Below are 15,600 nucleotides of genomic sequence, written 5' to 3' on the forward strand. Positions count from 1 at the left end.
AATAGAAAGGATTAAAACTGCATCTTTTAGATGATGGGGGGGGGAGGGGTTGGGGGGAGACTTTTTTTCTCAAGTATGAGAGATTCATCAAATTCTGACTAGAGTTAGTGTTAGTCAGAAGTCAGATAGAAGGGAAGGCAGCACATTAGAAACTCATTCAGAAAGTCAGAAACTGTCATAGGGAAAAACTGCTTCATCAGATGGTCCATTCACGGCATCTAATAAAGTAGGCTATCACTTACAAAAGTTCTTGTAATCTTCATTGTTTCTGAATAGGCCATTTAACATTAGATTTTCTTTATTATAGAATCATAGAAACAGAGAGCCAGAAGGGGCCTGTAAGATCATCAGCGTCTTGCTCTCAAATGTGTAGTTAGCTTTCCTAAGACGGGTGTGGAGGAACACTCTATTATAAAGTCTATCAAGTCCAATTATTACTACAAAGATATTGATAAGAAATGTATGTACACTTATTTACTTGTAAGTTTGTTCTCTATTTTTCCTGTAAGAAAAGGGTCAATATAGATTCATAGATTCATAGATGCTAAGGTCGGAAGGGACCTCAATAGATCATCGAGTCCGACCCCCTGCATAAGCAGGAAAGAGTGCTGGGCCTACATTACCCCAGCTAGATACACATCCAACCTTCTCTTGAATACCCCCAGGGTAGGGGAGAGCACCACCTCCCTTGGGAGCCCGTTCCAGACCTTGGCCACTCGAACTGTGAAGAAGTTCCTCCTAATATCCAATCTAAATCTGCTCTCTTCTAGCTTGTGGCCATTATTTCTTGTAACCCCCAGGGGCACCTTGGTGAATAAATACTCACCAATTCCCTTCTGTGTCCCCCTGACGAACTTATAGGCAGCCACCAGGTCGCCTCTCAACCTTCTCTTGCGGAGGCTGAAAAGGTCCAGTTTCTCTAATCTCTCCTCGTAGGGCTTGGCCTGCAGGCCCTTAACCATACGAGTGGCCCTTCTCTGGACCCTCTCCAGGTTATCCGCATCCTTCTTGAAGTGCGGCGCCCAGAATTGCACGCAGTACTCCAGCTGCGGTCTGACCAGCGCCCGATAGAGGGGAAGTATCACCTCCTTGGACCTATTTGTCATGCATCTGCTGATGCACGATAAAGTGCCATTGGCTTTTCTGATGGTTTCATCACACTGCCGACTCATGTTCATCTTGGAGTCTACTAGGACTCCAAGATCCCTTTTCCACTTTCGTGCCACCCAGCAGGTCATTTCCTAGGCTGTAGGTGTGCTGGACATTTTTCCTCCCTAGATGCAGCACTTTGCATTTCTCCTTGTTGAACTGCATTCTGTTGTTTTCTGCCCACTTGTCTAACCTGTCCAGGTCTGCTTGCAGCTGCTCCCTGCCCTCCGGCGTGTCCACTTCGCCCCATAGCTTAGTGTCATCTGCAAACTTGGACAGAGTACATTTCACCCCCTCGTCCAAGTCGCTGATGAAGACATTAAAGAGTATCGGTCCAAGCACCGAGCCCTGCGGGACCCCACTGCCCACACTCTTCCAGGTTGAAACCGACCCATCCACCACAACTCTCTGGGTGCGACCCTCCAGCCAATTCTCCACCCACCGGACTGTGCAGTAATCCAAGTCACAGCCCCTTAACTTGTTCACCAGTATGGGGTGGGATACCGTGTCAAAGGCCTTCCTGAAGTCCAAGTATACGACATCCACCCCTCCTCCTGCGTCGAGGCGTTTTGTGACCTGGTCATAAAAAGAGACTAGATTGGTCAGGCACGATCTACCTGCCACGAACCCGTGCTGGTTTCCCCTCAGCATAATTTGTCCTGCCGGGCTCTCACAAATGTGAGCCTTGATGATTTTCTCAAAGATTTTGCCAAGGATGGAGGTGAGACTGACTGGCCTATAGTTACCCGGGTCCTCCTTCCTCCCCTTCTTGAAAATGGGAACCACATTGGCCCTTTTCCAGTCCTCCGGGACTTGACCCATGCGCCACGAGCGTTGAAATATTCCCGCCAGTGGCTCTGCAATGATGTCGGCCAGTGCCTTCAGTACCCTCGGATGGAGCTCATCCGGGCCTGCCGACTTAAAGGCATCCAGTTCTTCCAAGTGACCCTGCACCACCTCAGGGTCCACGCATGGAAGTCTGGTGCCTTGCTGCTGCCTCCCTACACTCCCAGTGAGAGACTTGTCATGCCTCTCGCTTAGGAACACTGAGGCGAAGACTCGTTGAGGAGTTCAGCCTTGTCCCCTCTGTCCGTCACCAATTGTTTCTGCCCATTTAGCAGGGGTCCTATTCCTCCCTGGGCCTTCCTTTTACTCCCTATATATCTAAAAAACAATTTCTTATTGTCTTTTACTTGGGTTGCCATCCTCAGCTCCATGGTAGCTTTGGCCTGTCTAACTGCCTCCCTACAAGCACGAGCAGAAGAGGTATATTCCTCTTTGGTGATCTCTCCCTGTTTCCACTTTTTATGTACTCCCCTTTTGGCCCTTAGTCTGCCCTGGATTTCTCTGGTCAGCCAGGGAAGCCTCCTGGCCCCTTTCCCTCTTTTACCTCGCACGGGGATCGTCTCGCTTTGTGCTCGAAGGATAGCTTCCTTAAGGCACAGCCACCCTTCTTGGGCTCCCATCATTTCAAAACTACTACTCTGCAGTGCATCCTTCACTAATCGCCTGAGTTCGCTGAAATCAGCTTTCCTAAAGTCCAGCATGTTCACCCTGCTGGTTACCTTACCCACTCGACGCCTTATGTTGAATTGTACTTTTAGGTGATCACTGTCCCCCAGATGGCTACCGATCTGTAGGTCCCCTACTATGTCATCCCCCGTTGCCAATACCAGATCCAGTAAGGCATTCCCCCTAGTGGGACCATGTACCTCCTGCGTCAGGTGGAGGTCCTGTACACAGGTTAGAAACCTGTGTGAGCGGTGGGACTTTGCTGTCTGTGTCTCCCAGCAGATGTCCGGGTAGTTTAGGTCCCCCATGACCACCGCCTCTTTAGCTTTTATGGTCTCTGAGAGTTGCCTCAGGAGCCCCAAATCTATTTCTTCCCCTTGATGTGGGGAATATATTTCCAATGAGAACATATTTTTATTACTATAATTTTTACAAAACAAAAGTGTGCTATAGAGAAGAAGAAAACAAAGGTTTGTATAATATCCAATTAAATAAAAAAAAAGATGTGGACATTTATGTACAAGTATATATTTGTTCTTATTGTGTAAATAATTAATTTTAATTTAATAAAATTACCTAGCTTTAGAGCTCCCCCGCTACAGCTGCCTGTTCCAATATCAAATCTACAAATTTCAGGTCCCTTCTCCTGATGGTTGCTATCTATATATTCAAAGCATTCTTATAATTAATATATTGTTTATAGTATTGTACATTATATTGTTCAATAGTAAAAGGTAAATCCATTGTCAATTCTAATTATCAATAAACAGGGCTTTCCAAATTAATAAGTTTTGAAAATTATGTGTTGTGCTCTATGTAGCAATGACTTGTTCATTTTTGTGGAGTATATCATAGAAAATGAGTTTTGGTTGCTGTCTAAGCTTAGCTGAGACTACCAATTGGTAGACGGGGTAGACACATATAAGCATGAGGGGTCTTGCTCAAATTGATGGGATTGCCATCCAGTCTGATGTCTTCTAGAGCCCTACGGACATAAGTAACATCTTTCATTTTGCAGAAAGTATCTTCATGCATCTCTTGAATATTGTTGTTCTAAAAACAAAACCAAAAATGTCAAGTTAAGGATGACAAAAATGGTAAATGATTGAATTACTGAAGACTGAATTATACCACTGGCAAATTAAACCCTTATGTTTACAAAAAATGTTACATAATAAAGACAGATAAGGTTCTTTGGGTAAATCTGAAATCTTTTATTAGACTAACTTAGTTTGGAAAAAAAATTTTTGCAAGCTTTCGCGTTTAAAAACCCTCCATCAGGCTAAGGAAGTCTCTGCAGGGTTTTTAAACCTGAAAGCTTGCTACATTTTTTCCCCAGCTATTTAAGTTGGTTTAATAAAAGATATCAGATTCACCCAAAGAACCTTGTCTGCCTACATCCTTAGACCAATGCAGCTACAACCTACACCCCTGTAACATAATAAAGATACATTTTGTGTGTAAGTGATTCACATCTAGATGGGGCTGACTTTTTTTTTTTTTTTTTTGTCTCATTTCATATTTTAATTTCTGCTTCTGCCATCTGACTGAAATTGCTCGAGGCAAGGACTTTTTGTGGGTGATATCTTTTACTAGGCTAGCTAAATCTATCCAAACCACAGAGCTGGTCCTGTAAAAGATATCACCCACAAAAACCCTAGCCTTTTGCATAGTGGAAAAAAACCCTACTTCTGGCATCCAATTCCCAGATTTATCATTGTATCCCATGAAACATGTGGACTGACAGAATTTACATGAAGTAAAATACATCTTAATATTATTGGTTTTCCCTCCTGATAATTAAACACAATCTTTTTATTGTTATGTATATCTCGTTTTTTTAGCTTACCTGAAGATGAAGAGCTTGAAGACTTTCAGGGAGTGGGAGTGGGATGTGATCCAAGTTATTGTCAGTGATGTAAAGATGCTGTAGGTCAATCATATCCTGGAAGAAGAAGGAAAAAGAGGAAAGGTGTTTCATAAAGTACTAGATTTTTATAAAAACTTCAACAGAGAGGACATGGTCTTACTTCCATCTCTACAAAAAGAACCTGCATACAACCAATTTATTTTGTTCAATGTGATTCCAGGTTTTAAAAAAAAGTTACAGATATTCCTGTATGTAAAGTCCATTACTATTAAATATCAGCTGTTTTGTTATAATAACTAGGAATCTCAAATGTTCAAGCAGAACATTTTCAGCACATTGTTGTCTTAAATTTGAAATGGTGCCTCTCCCAGCTTCTGCAGAAGTCCTTCCTTTGGACTCATTTGTTTATCTTGTTTCATTGGCTAGTCAATTGGATAGCAAAGTCACTAAATAATATAATATCTTAAAATATATATGTCATGAGTTTTTCAAAAATAAGATGGACTTTACACCCTTTCCAGTGTTGTGCAACAGTAGTACACTGAGGAAACTGCATATTCTAACAGGGTGCCACTAGATGTGCAGGATGCCTGCTTTGATGCACTGTAATTACAGAACATTGGAGCAAACTTGATTAATTGAGTCTTCTGGACTGTGCTAATTAGCAGAGTCCGGCAGCCTCAGCTTCTTGTTTATTCAGCATTTCTGAGCTTCAAAATCATAGCTCACTGAATGAGCTTTAGTTAAAGCATCCCTGCTGCCATTTTTAAAGTGCAGGACATTGACTACGTGAGATGCTGCCAGTGCTTTAATTAGAACAGCTCCTGGGAACTTCGCTAATTAAAGTGCTCCAGCCCGTACCCCTGGAGCATGTGTAAAGATGCCCATAGTTACTCCAAATATCAGAGTATCTGGTCTCCTGGGTTTTCTTTCCACAGAATAAACTTCCTCATGCCAATAAAGCCAGTAAAATTTCAATTTATCCCTCTCTAGACAGACTGTAATATTCTATCAGTGACTTTAATTCCTACATGCTGTAGGAGAAAAGGTATTTTCTGTTTCTCCTATTTGCTGAAGGAGAAAAGGTGCAAGTATGTATTATGCGGATGGAATTTCTTCCATGCTAGGATCTACCAAGATGCCTTGGTTCTGGGGCCTGCTTTGAGACTCTTCCTATCTTCCAGAAGAATACCTCCTCTTCTGGTTCTGGTGGGAGCAGCTGAAAGCTGCCTCCCTGTTCATAGCTGGGCAGTTATAGCTAAATCCTGGTTCCTTTGGAACAAATGGGTAGTAAGAGAGAGTGCTGAGATGATGAATCTGGCCTGAAGTTTTTAGTGTTTAGTATTTATTAAAATACACCCCTAGACCATGATATAATGAACCACTTTAGAGGCAGGGTATTACTGAAGCAAAACAATAATGGCATTGATACACATACATTTTCATGCTGTGATGCACCAGAGATCTGGCATGAATCTGCTCCACATGTGAGCTGACACGCACTGCACTGCGTCACCTGAATTTATGTAAGTGGTGAAATGTTCATCAGCGCACAGAAAATGGCAGCAGTGCACTTTTGAACTAAAATATCATCAGTGTGTTTTAGTTCAAAAGCATGCTGCTGCCATTTTTCAGTACTGACACACATTTCACTGTTTATACTAATTTATACACCACAAGCATGTGTACAAATGCCCTAACAGCCTAAGATGCAAATCAGCTCCTCAGCTCTATGGACACTCATGCGCTCCAGTGTATCATCTGAAAAATACTGGTGTTTTTGCAATGCTGGCTATGCTGAAGGGATAAATCTGAGATCTTGCCAACTCTTAGCCCTGCCTGCCTGCCTCCAACAGGTGGATGCAAGAGCTCTAGGAACCCTGCTTTTCCTTCTAGGCTGATATCAGTGACATCGGTAGCTGGTGCAAGGAGGTAAAAACATATCCTTATCTTACTTTTTTGACAGTCCACAATTTAAACCAAAGAGAGGATAAGCTATTTTCCATCAATCCCAAACTTACTTTGAATGCTTCAGTCCTTATTCCTTTGCGACCCAGCCTGTTGTTACTAATATCAATGAATGTCAGGGTGACAGGTAACTCAGGGAGCTGCCTTATTCTGTTATCACGCAGCACCAGCTCCTGAAGCTGAGGCAATCTTCTGAAGGCATCTTCATCAATCTCAGATATAAAGTTTTCTGTCAAATCAATCCTCTTTAAATTGTCTGTGAGAAAAACAAATAATAGTAATTATACATATTTTTAAAAGTAAAATAGGAATGGAAAAGCAAAGGCAGTTTCATTACTACCAATGATCGCTGTTGAATTACGCACACCCGAGTGTAGTAGAGTATTAATTACTTCTCTCCCTAAGGTTGCTTCTTTCATTGCATTATATAATGGTTCCAATAACTTCCAATCCTAATTCCCCTTAACAAGCACAAATGTTATTAGTATTCATGAAGCTCTAAGAGGAGAATATTCTCCTACGATTTTTATTTTCTGTATCCTCTCCAGTCACAAGTCTAGGGTTCTGCTATCACAAGCAACTATTTCATTTAACGTAAATTTACATCTAGATCCATCTTAAAACTGATTAGGTCTTAAAACTTGTATGGCATCCATACTTAGGTTGGCAAAGTCATTTTTGTTAATCTTTTTTATTCTGTTATAACGGGAGTAGAAGTAGGTGGTTTTCTTGGGGAGTGGGGGGATGGCGTTGAGTTCATGATCATCACAGTAGACTGTCGTTCCCAGACATGTACACAGAAGACAAGTTGGAAGACCTACAAAAGAGTGAAGGAAAACCATTAATCTGGGGATGAACAAGCTAGAGTGGGCATACTAAGATCAAAGTTTATAAAAGCCAGTAATTTAACTTCTGAAGAGTACCTCCAGCACTTCTGGACAAGCAGTTTGTATAGCAGGGAAACTGCCCTGCACTAATCCCTCAGTACTCCAGGGGTCCCATCCTGTTCAAGTCCTAAAAATCAATTAATATATCTTCTTCTGTAAAACCACCATCATTTTACCCTTAAGACCTGAGTCAGAAAAAAGTATCCAGGAGGAGAAAGATCCCTTCCCCTGTACCCACTCCTACTCCACATGGACATTTTTTATCACCTGCTTTTCCATGACCTGAGCAGGGTGAAATAGAATCACATTTAGATGTCCAATGGAAGGAGTAACATATGGTAGGCTGAATACAGAGCACAACTTACAAGATGTAAAAATGGGAAGTAAATCTAGATTTAAGGGAGTGTAAGGGCTCTTTATTTGATGAGATTGACAATGTTTCCATAAGAAAGGAGAAGATACTGGCTAGCATCGGAGAAAAACTGCTACTAAGCACCATTTTGATGCTAAGTCTGAACAACTACTGGTGTGCCTCTAAGCTTCCTTGCTTGGGAAAAGCACAGTTTTGCTGATTTAGGTCTGGTAAAAACTGTATTTCCTGATTTTTCCCTAACACTGTTTAGTTTGGTTTTCTGCTTAGGCATGACAGAAGGACTGCACATATTCAGTGTTAGAAGGGACTTGCTCTCCCTCTTAAATCGCTATGTATGCCATGCTGAATGTTTTTGACCTATCAAGAGTGTTCATGCCATTCCCCATAAGATTTTGTTAACTCCCTCTCAAATTTGGCTGGGATGGATGTGAAAGGCAAGGATTTCATGGGGTGATTATCTTTTTATTGGGCTAACTGAACTGTATAGTTGGGATAGTTAGACAAGCTTTCAAATGCAAAACATTTTTCATCGGGTCTGAGCAGTGAGAGCCAAATCCCTTTCCTTTCATGCGAGGTTGGTAAATGGCAGGTGGTCACCCCCTTGGAAAGCTCTTTTATATAGGATTCTGTTTTATAACCCCTCTCACTTGGCATGTTTAAGGAGCTCTGGGGATGGATGACTGAGGATGTCATTTATTACTCTGTGGATGGTACAAGAGTATTTTTAATTCAACTACTGTAGTCTTTCTACTTTTCTAAATATCTTGATACTTGTACTTTTTATATTGGTGTAACTCCAGTAGCTCAAATAACACTGTACTAGTATAAAAAGGTACTTGCTCAATGGAGAATCATGTTGAACAAGCCTTTGTAATTTTATTTATGTTCATCGTATAAAGCTTGTCCTTTATCATAGGACTAGATTGTGGTGGTAGGCCACAGATATTCAGCACAAGGCATTGCAATTGCAGTCCCAGGAGCAGCCCTAGGGAAGACCTTCCCTTGTGGAGGCTTGCAGAGGGAGAACATACTGTAAGTACAGGCACATAAGATTTAAAGGTACTGCATGGCTCACTGAGTCCAGTCCCCTGCTATCAGACAACCACATAATTTAATCTTACTTTATAAATTTATTGAGCACCATCCTAAGACTAGTTAACTTTCTTGCCAGTACTCCTATTGAAAGGCTGTTCAAGAAGCGTAAATTTATTCATACTTAGTTTATAACACTGGTTCTGATGCCAGTATTGTCCTCTAATTCAAATAGGTCTCTTCCCTTTCTGGTGTTTAACCACATTCTCTTTCAGCTTGGAAAGTAGAAGTTTCTTGAACACGACTACACGGTAGCTGAGAGACTACTTGCAGTCCTAATTTGTTACCTTTTCACATCAGAGGGCTAAAGTGCAGAAAATATTAATGCATGGTTTAGGATGGTGGAATCTGATTAGATTGACGCTACTAGAACATTGAATTTGTACTTATTCTTATTATACATGTTTTGACTATACACATTTGAAAAAAATTGAATAAATAAAAGTTTTAGGGGATTTTTGGGTCTTTGCTTCTGGGCTTCCCAAATTTCTGCATCTTCCCAAGAAGAACAAAGAGTCAAAGTTTCAGCGGCATGACTACTTTTCCTTTTGATCTTTGGGTCTTATAATGTGATTATGATGGATTAATTCACATCATATACAAATTGCATTCTCATTATAGGGTAAGTTTTAATAAAGTAAGTATGAAAAGAGTAATTGATTGTTACTTTTTCTTGTATAGGTTGTTAATGTACACTTCTCATGCATGAATGTTTATAGCTAGCTCATTTCTTCTACTCTTAACATTCTTATTGACCATTGAATCTAGACATGACAGCTAAGTACAGACAGTCAAAAATCCCAAAGGTGAATCAATTCAATCTTCATAGATTAGACTAACAGAATCAAAGGACTGGAAGGGATCTATCAGATCATCAAGTCCAGTCCCCTGCCATGGACAGGAAGTAATTGGGCTCAAATGAGCTCAAATTGTTGCTTGTCTAGCCTCCTTGAACAACTCCAAGGATGGCAACTGGACCACCTCTGCTGGGAGCGTGTTCCAGATACCATTACGGAAAAGAAGTTTTTTCTCATGTTCAACCTAAATTTTTCCTCAATCAGCTTGTGCCCATTGGTATTCATCCTCCCAAAGGATGCCTTTCTGAAGAGTTGTTGCCCTAGATCTTGGTGTTTACCCTTGGCATACTTGTAGGCAGCTATCAGGTTCTCTCTCAGTCTTCTCTTGCTCAGACTGAATAAACCCAGTTCCTGGAGTCTCTCATAGGACCTATTTTCCAGGCCCCTAATCATATGGGTGGCCCTTCTTTAAACCCTTTTGGGCTTATCCACATCCTTCCTGAAGTGCAGTGCCCAGACCTGCACACAGTACTCCAGCTGCGGTCTCACCAGTGCGGAATGTAACGGGGAGGAGCACCTCTCTGGATCTGTTTGCAACACATCGGCTGATGCACGTCACAGTTCTAGTGCTCTGCTGGAGACTTCATGGCACTGTTGGCTCATACTCATCTTCTGGTCGATTGTTACCCCTGGGTCCCTTTCAGACTAGTCTCCTGAGTTTACCAAAGTCTGCCCTTCTGAAGTCAGATCATGTTCAGTGTCACCCAAAGTACCTCCAGTCTTCTGGTTGCCTACCATGTCTTGCCCCTTGGTCTGCACTGAGTCCAGAGAGGCTTTACCCCTAGTTGGTCCTTCCACAGCCTGTGTCAAGAGCGGGTTGTCAGGAAGTTGGTTGACCTGCTTGAGTTGGCTCAGTGGTCTTTCCAGCAGATGTCAGGGTAGTTGAAGTCACCCATGACAATCAGGTTTTTAGTGCTCGCTGCCTCCGTCAGTTCCCTGGAGAATGCTTGATCATACTCCTCTTCTTAGTAGGGAGGTCTGTAGTAGATTCCCACCATCAGGTCCTCTTCTCCTTAGCTCCCTGGAATCTTGACCCAGAGGGTCTCTAGTCTAAACTGTGTGGATCAAACTGATAAGCAAGTGAAGAGACATTCACTTTTGATTCTGGAAATGCAGCCACACACCTGTTGTGGCTCAGGCCAGAAGCTGGAGGGTGCCAAAGCGCAACTCCCTTTTTGGCTGGAGCAGACGGCTTGGGCCAAGGCTAGCCCACCCACTCTGTGAGGAGGGGTTTGCAGGGGAGGTGCAAAGCATCCTTGGATTCTGGGGGACTGTGAATTAACTTGAATCTGGAAGGGATTTGGGACAGAAATTGAATAAACCAATGTAACCTAAATCAGTTAAGTCTAATATACTACATTTATCCAGGTTCATCTTAAACTTGTTTAGACCATTTGAAAGTGGTTTATGTGACTGAACTTCTGTTGTTTTACAGATTTGAACTGGTTTCTGATCATTTATACCAGTTAATGTCTAATTTGTGTTTCTAGCTGATGTTATCAAACCAAGCCTACCATATATATGCATGTAATGGGGCCCATCAAAGTTTTTAATACATAACAATTAGAAATGAAAGTTACTGATTAAATGTCTTTGGTGATGTAAGAACTCTTGATTAAAAAGCGCAGTCACAAGAAAAATCTTGGGCAACTGTTGCCCCCTCTGCGGCCAGTCTTGCTGCTTGGGGGTGTCCCCCCACAGCAGATCTCGATGGCCGGGGGAGTCCCTCCACAGCTGAACTTGCTGTCCATGGCAGATCGTGCTGTGGCCAATTGCTGCAACCGCTTCCAGGAGTGGCTGTGGCTACTTCTTCTGGGAGCGGCTGCAGTGATCAGCTAGCACTTGCAGTGGGGGCACTAGCACTCCCACCTGCACATCACCTAAGCGGTGAGCGCGGCTGATCAGGGGGTGCACCGGTGCGCTCAGGGGGTGCATGTTCACCCCCATGTGCCCCCTACATGTCGCCACTTAGAAAAGTAATCCACTTTCATAAGAAACTTATTCATGAGAAAAGATAGTTTTACATTAAAAAAAAACTCTAATAGAATACTAAAACTAGTCTCATTGACCTGCCCAGTTACTGTTCTAGAGATTCAAGTGTTCTGGCTTTGAAACTTATTGCATTGCTTAAGCTTAGTTCTGTAAACAGTATTTTGGGATGGCTTTTAAGGAAATGAATTTTTTTTACAGGGTTATGGACACAGGATCTCAATTTCCTTTTCATTGTTTTTAATTAACATCTTTGATCCAGAACTTTGACATCAGGACAGATGCCTATCGTCCCTTGAGTTATAACTGCCTGAAAGCTGTGCATTTATAAATAAAACATTTAGCTACTGCTGAAACAGCATTAAAATATACTATTTTACCTTATTTGCAAAATTTTCTACTTCCAGTTCTGTTTTCCACATGGTGGGGAATGCGTGCTCGGCCAGATGACTTTGAGACCATTGTGAATACCTTAAAATGTTACTGAATCTCTGACTAAGGGTATAAATATTCCACTTCAGCCATGGACCAAATTGCCTATTTTGTACTTATGTATATTTTTTCTTTATCAAGCATAATTTGTCAGTTGAGTAGTTTGTGCACATTAAATATATTTACAATTTGAAATAGTTGAACTGGCTTTTTGTTTGTTTTAATTGTTTTCTAAGTTGTCTGTTAGACTAGAAAATGCAACTAACTAGGGAAATAATATTTAGCACTTATTCCCTTCAAAAATGTCAATTTCCAATGAGCATAAGGACCGTCAGCTGTGGCTACGTGAGAATACTCCTCAAAGGGAATACTGGCTGTGGTGCTTGTTCTTCTAAGGGACAGACCACAAACCAAAATTCTTCCATATTCAACTTCAGTTTAGTTTAGCCATTAACTATTGTTAATATTTGGTGGAGTTATTTTTATGTTTTATAGAGTTTTTGTTCTAGATTTTAAAGAAATTATAACTTATAAAAAATCCCTATGTTATAAGATGAGGTCCAAAACTAGAAAACTAGTTTCATGGGGAATTTCTTGTAAGTTACTTCTTATTTGCAATTTGTAAAATGGGCTCATGTTCTATTTTTGCTAAATTGTTCATATTGTGTGTGTTAACATATGTTTAAATGTTTCTTGAACTCAGCACTGGTTAGGCTTCATCTGGTGTATTGTGTGCAGTTCTGGGCTCCAAATTTCAAAGTGGACATGGAGAAGTTAGTCTTCTGAGGTGGGCAACAAAGAAGATAAAGGGCTTGGAAACCAAGTCATATGAGGAGAGGCTAATACAGTGAGGCATGTTAAGTTTGTGGAAAAGGTGCTTAAGAGGAGACATGAGAAAAGAAGGGGACATGGACCAATGGCTTGAAGGTTTAGCAAAGTAAGTTTAGACTGGTTATCCAGAAAAAACTTCTCTGCTCCTAGAACAGTGAGGTCATGGAATAGACTCTCTAGGGAAGTTGGGGACTGTCCATCACTGGAAGTGCTCAAGAAGAGGTTGGGCAGATAGTGGTTGGGGATGATCTAGTTATAGTGCCCCTTTAGTTCTACTGTACTTATTTCCCATGCTTCTGGGCTTTGTTGGTTGCCCCCCAAGCCCTCCCCCCTCCCCTGTTCTGCTACATGTGTCAGGGTGTTTTTAAGCCTTCCTTAGCAGCATTGGGTATTGGCTATAGCCAAGGCTAGGGGCTTTTGATTGGGGTGTACCAATGCTCGTGCTGGGACAAATGCTTGTGGGTCTTGCCTGTATGCTCAGTTAGACCCATCACCATATTTTGGACCAGGAAGAAATTTTATCCCACAGTCAGATTGGTATGGACTGGGGTGGGGGGGTTGATTTCCTCTGTAGCAGGGGCAATGGCCCTCTACCCAGAATCTCTTGAGCATATATTCTCAATTTTTCATGGAAGCAGGACATTGGCTGCTGCGGTTCCCCTGCTTTACTTGTGGCAGGTTAAGGTGTTAAGTTTTCATTGTATTGGGGTTAATGGTAATCTTACATAAAGTTAGATTATGGATTGTATAGGATGGTTTGGATAGGGAAGTTCCTGCCTCAGAGACCTTTTGGAGGTCCCTTCCAGCCCTATTTCTCTATGATTCTATGAACTCAATAAACTCATGTCTACTGAAATCTATTAAAGGCAGTCAAAAATGAAAATGTACTTTGTTGGAAAATATTTCAGATAAAATATCAATAAAACTATTGTGGTAACTTTGACAAAATATTGAGTATGCTGAACATATTGACTCTTATGAAAAAGTTCCTTTTGTGAAATTTTGAACTGGCCATTTTTCATCAGAAATTATTTTGTGAGACTATGTTTTGACTATTTATCTCAATATTCGACCTATGCTAGACATTTAAGAAAAGAAATGCAAATCCATCTGTGGACACAGCACATACAGTACAGCATGAAAGTCTACCCCATTAAATGCCCCTCTTTTTTGTTTTTTTTTCTTTACTAACCATCATGTGTTTGGGGCCCAAGAACCCCAGAGCCCAGTGGTGAGGAACCATCAATAAGTTTTGGTGTTGATGCTTCCTCCTCAGGCTCTTCAGTCAGTGGTGCAGAGGAATAACTGTCTTGAGTTACAAAAGGTAATATTGTGCCAACTTCTGTCTGGGGAGAAACACAGTTATATTAATGAGCTACATGAAACATTTTTGTTCTTTGGCTGGTGTTCTTCTATCAGTGTTTCATTTACCAGCTTCTACCACTAGAGGTCATACATACTCTGAGGCTGAGCAGTATATCTGCATTTTATTCCACAGTTAGGAGCTGACATTTAACTTGGTCAGCAATGATGCAGTTCATGAAACTGCAACATTTATTTACTTTAGCTATCAAATATTTTCTCAACAGCTTTCCCTTAACACACACACATTCTATATTAATAGAAGCTTTTAAACAAGTTCTCTGTTATCAAGGTTGAATAATCAATTTTGTGATTTAGCTGATCCTGGATCTGATGAGTTAAAAAGTGACCAAGAAGCTCCAAAGAAAAATATATCAATCACCTGAATATAGAATTGCAAAATCTGTCAGGATAAATCCAAATGCGGTGAAGCTGTACAAGACTACATTGTTGTATAAACTGCAGTAAGTTTATATAAAACACACTTACAAGACAGGAATGGCAGTTTGGGCTTGTCAAAATAAATTGACATCAGTGTTTATCAACCATTTTGCTGTCTGAAAGCTATGCTGTAGTTTTACTTATTACTGATTCTAGAGGACAGAAAGTGAGACTGTAAAGCAGGGTCTAGACGAGCATGAAAAACTATACTCATAAAAAATCTCAATTTTGGCAAAGCCTTCTATGGAATTAGAAAATCTTTTCCCTTCCCTGCCCCCTACTCCCAAAATGATTAAAAATACCAGTTGATGTCATACTGACTGTAAGGATACAATTGCATTCTGTTGATCTTTCTCCAAAACTAATTCACTATTTAGAAGCAGGTATGATACTATAAACTATCGTAAAAGTTATAGCAGAATTGGCAAGCGTCTTAGGGGAAGCTTACAGCTGCAGAAAAGTAGTGTAGTTTGGATGAATGAATGGGTCATTGGGAATTAGTAAATCGTAAATTTTAACCTGGACTCTGCCAGTGGCTTGCTGTGTGGCTTTGGAAAAGTCATTTTAACTGTATGTCTTGGTTTCCTTAGATGTAAATAATTATTTTCATACTTCTTCTTCCTTCCAACCTCCCCTTTTTGAGGTAAGTGTGTTAGTATTATTTGATATGGAATCATATCTGTATTGTTCATTAAATGTCTCGGATCTTGCACGACTGCTGAAGTGATGGTCACCTCTCTAGGTGCACAGTGTTACATTTAACACTTTCCTCTGTCCGTATCTGAACAGAGCTTGTAATTTAGACCATACGGTCCCTTTTTTCCTTGGTGTGGAAGA

The 15,600-nt window shown here is 41.1% G+C and overlaps 1 protein-coding gene across 1 annotated transcript in view; it reads right to left on the reverse strand.

Moving 5' to 3' along the window:
• Positions 1–3,169: 3,169 nt before the first annotated feature.
• The window catches only part of EPYC (epiphycan), a 33,712-nt gene continuing 21,281 nt past the window's right edge, over positions 3,170–15,600 (reverse strand). The window contains exons 3-7 of the mRNA XM_090042671.1: positions 14,153–14,306; positions 7,158–7,316; positions 6,553–6,755; positions 4,511–4,606; positions 3,170–3,714 (exon numbers count right to left, since the gene is read on the reverse strand). Of these exons, the coding sequence (XP_089898797.1) occupies positions 3,544–3,714; positions 4,511–4,606; positions 6,553–6,755; positions 7,158–7,316; positions 14,153–14,306 (783 nt within the window). The 3' untranslated portion in view covers positions 3,170–3,543. The remainder of the gene's footprint in view (positions 3,715–4,510; positions 4,607–6,552; positions 6,756–7,157; positions 7,317–14,152; positions 14,307–15,600) is intronic.

This window comes from Crocodylus siamensis, chromosome 4, assembly GCF_052110815.1.
Source record: "Crocodylus siamensis isolate JL-2025a chromosome 4, ASM5211081v1, whole genome shotgun sequence".
NCBI lineage: Eukaryota > Metazoa > Chordata > Crocodylia > Crocodylidae > Crocodylus > Crocodylus siamensis.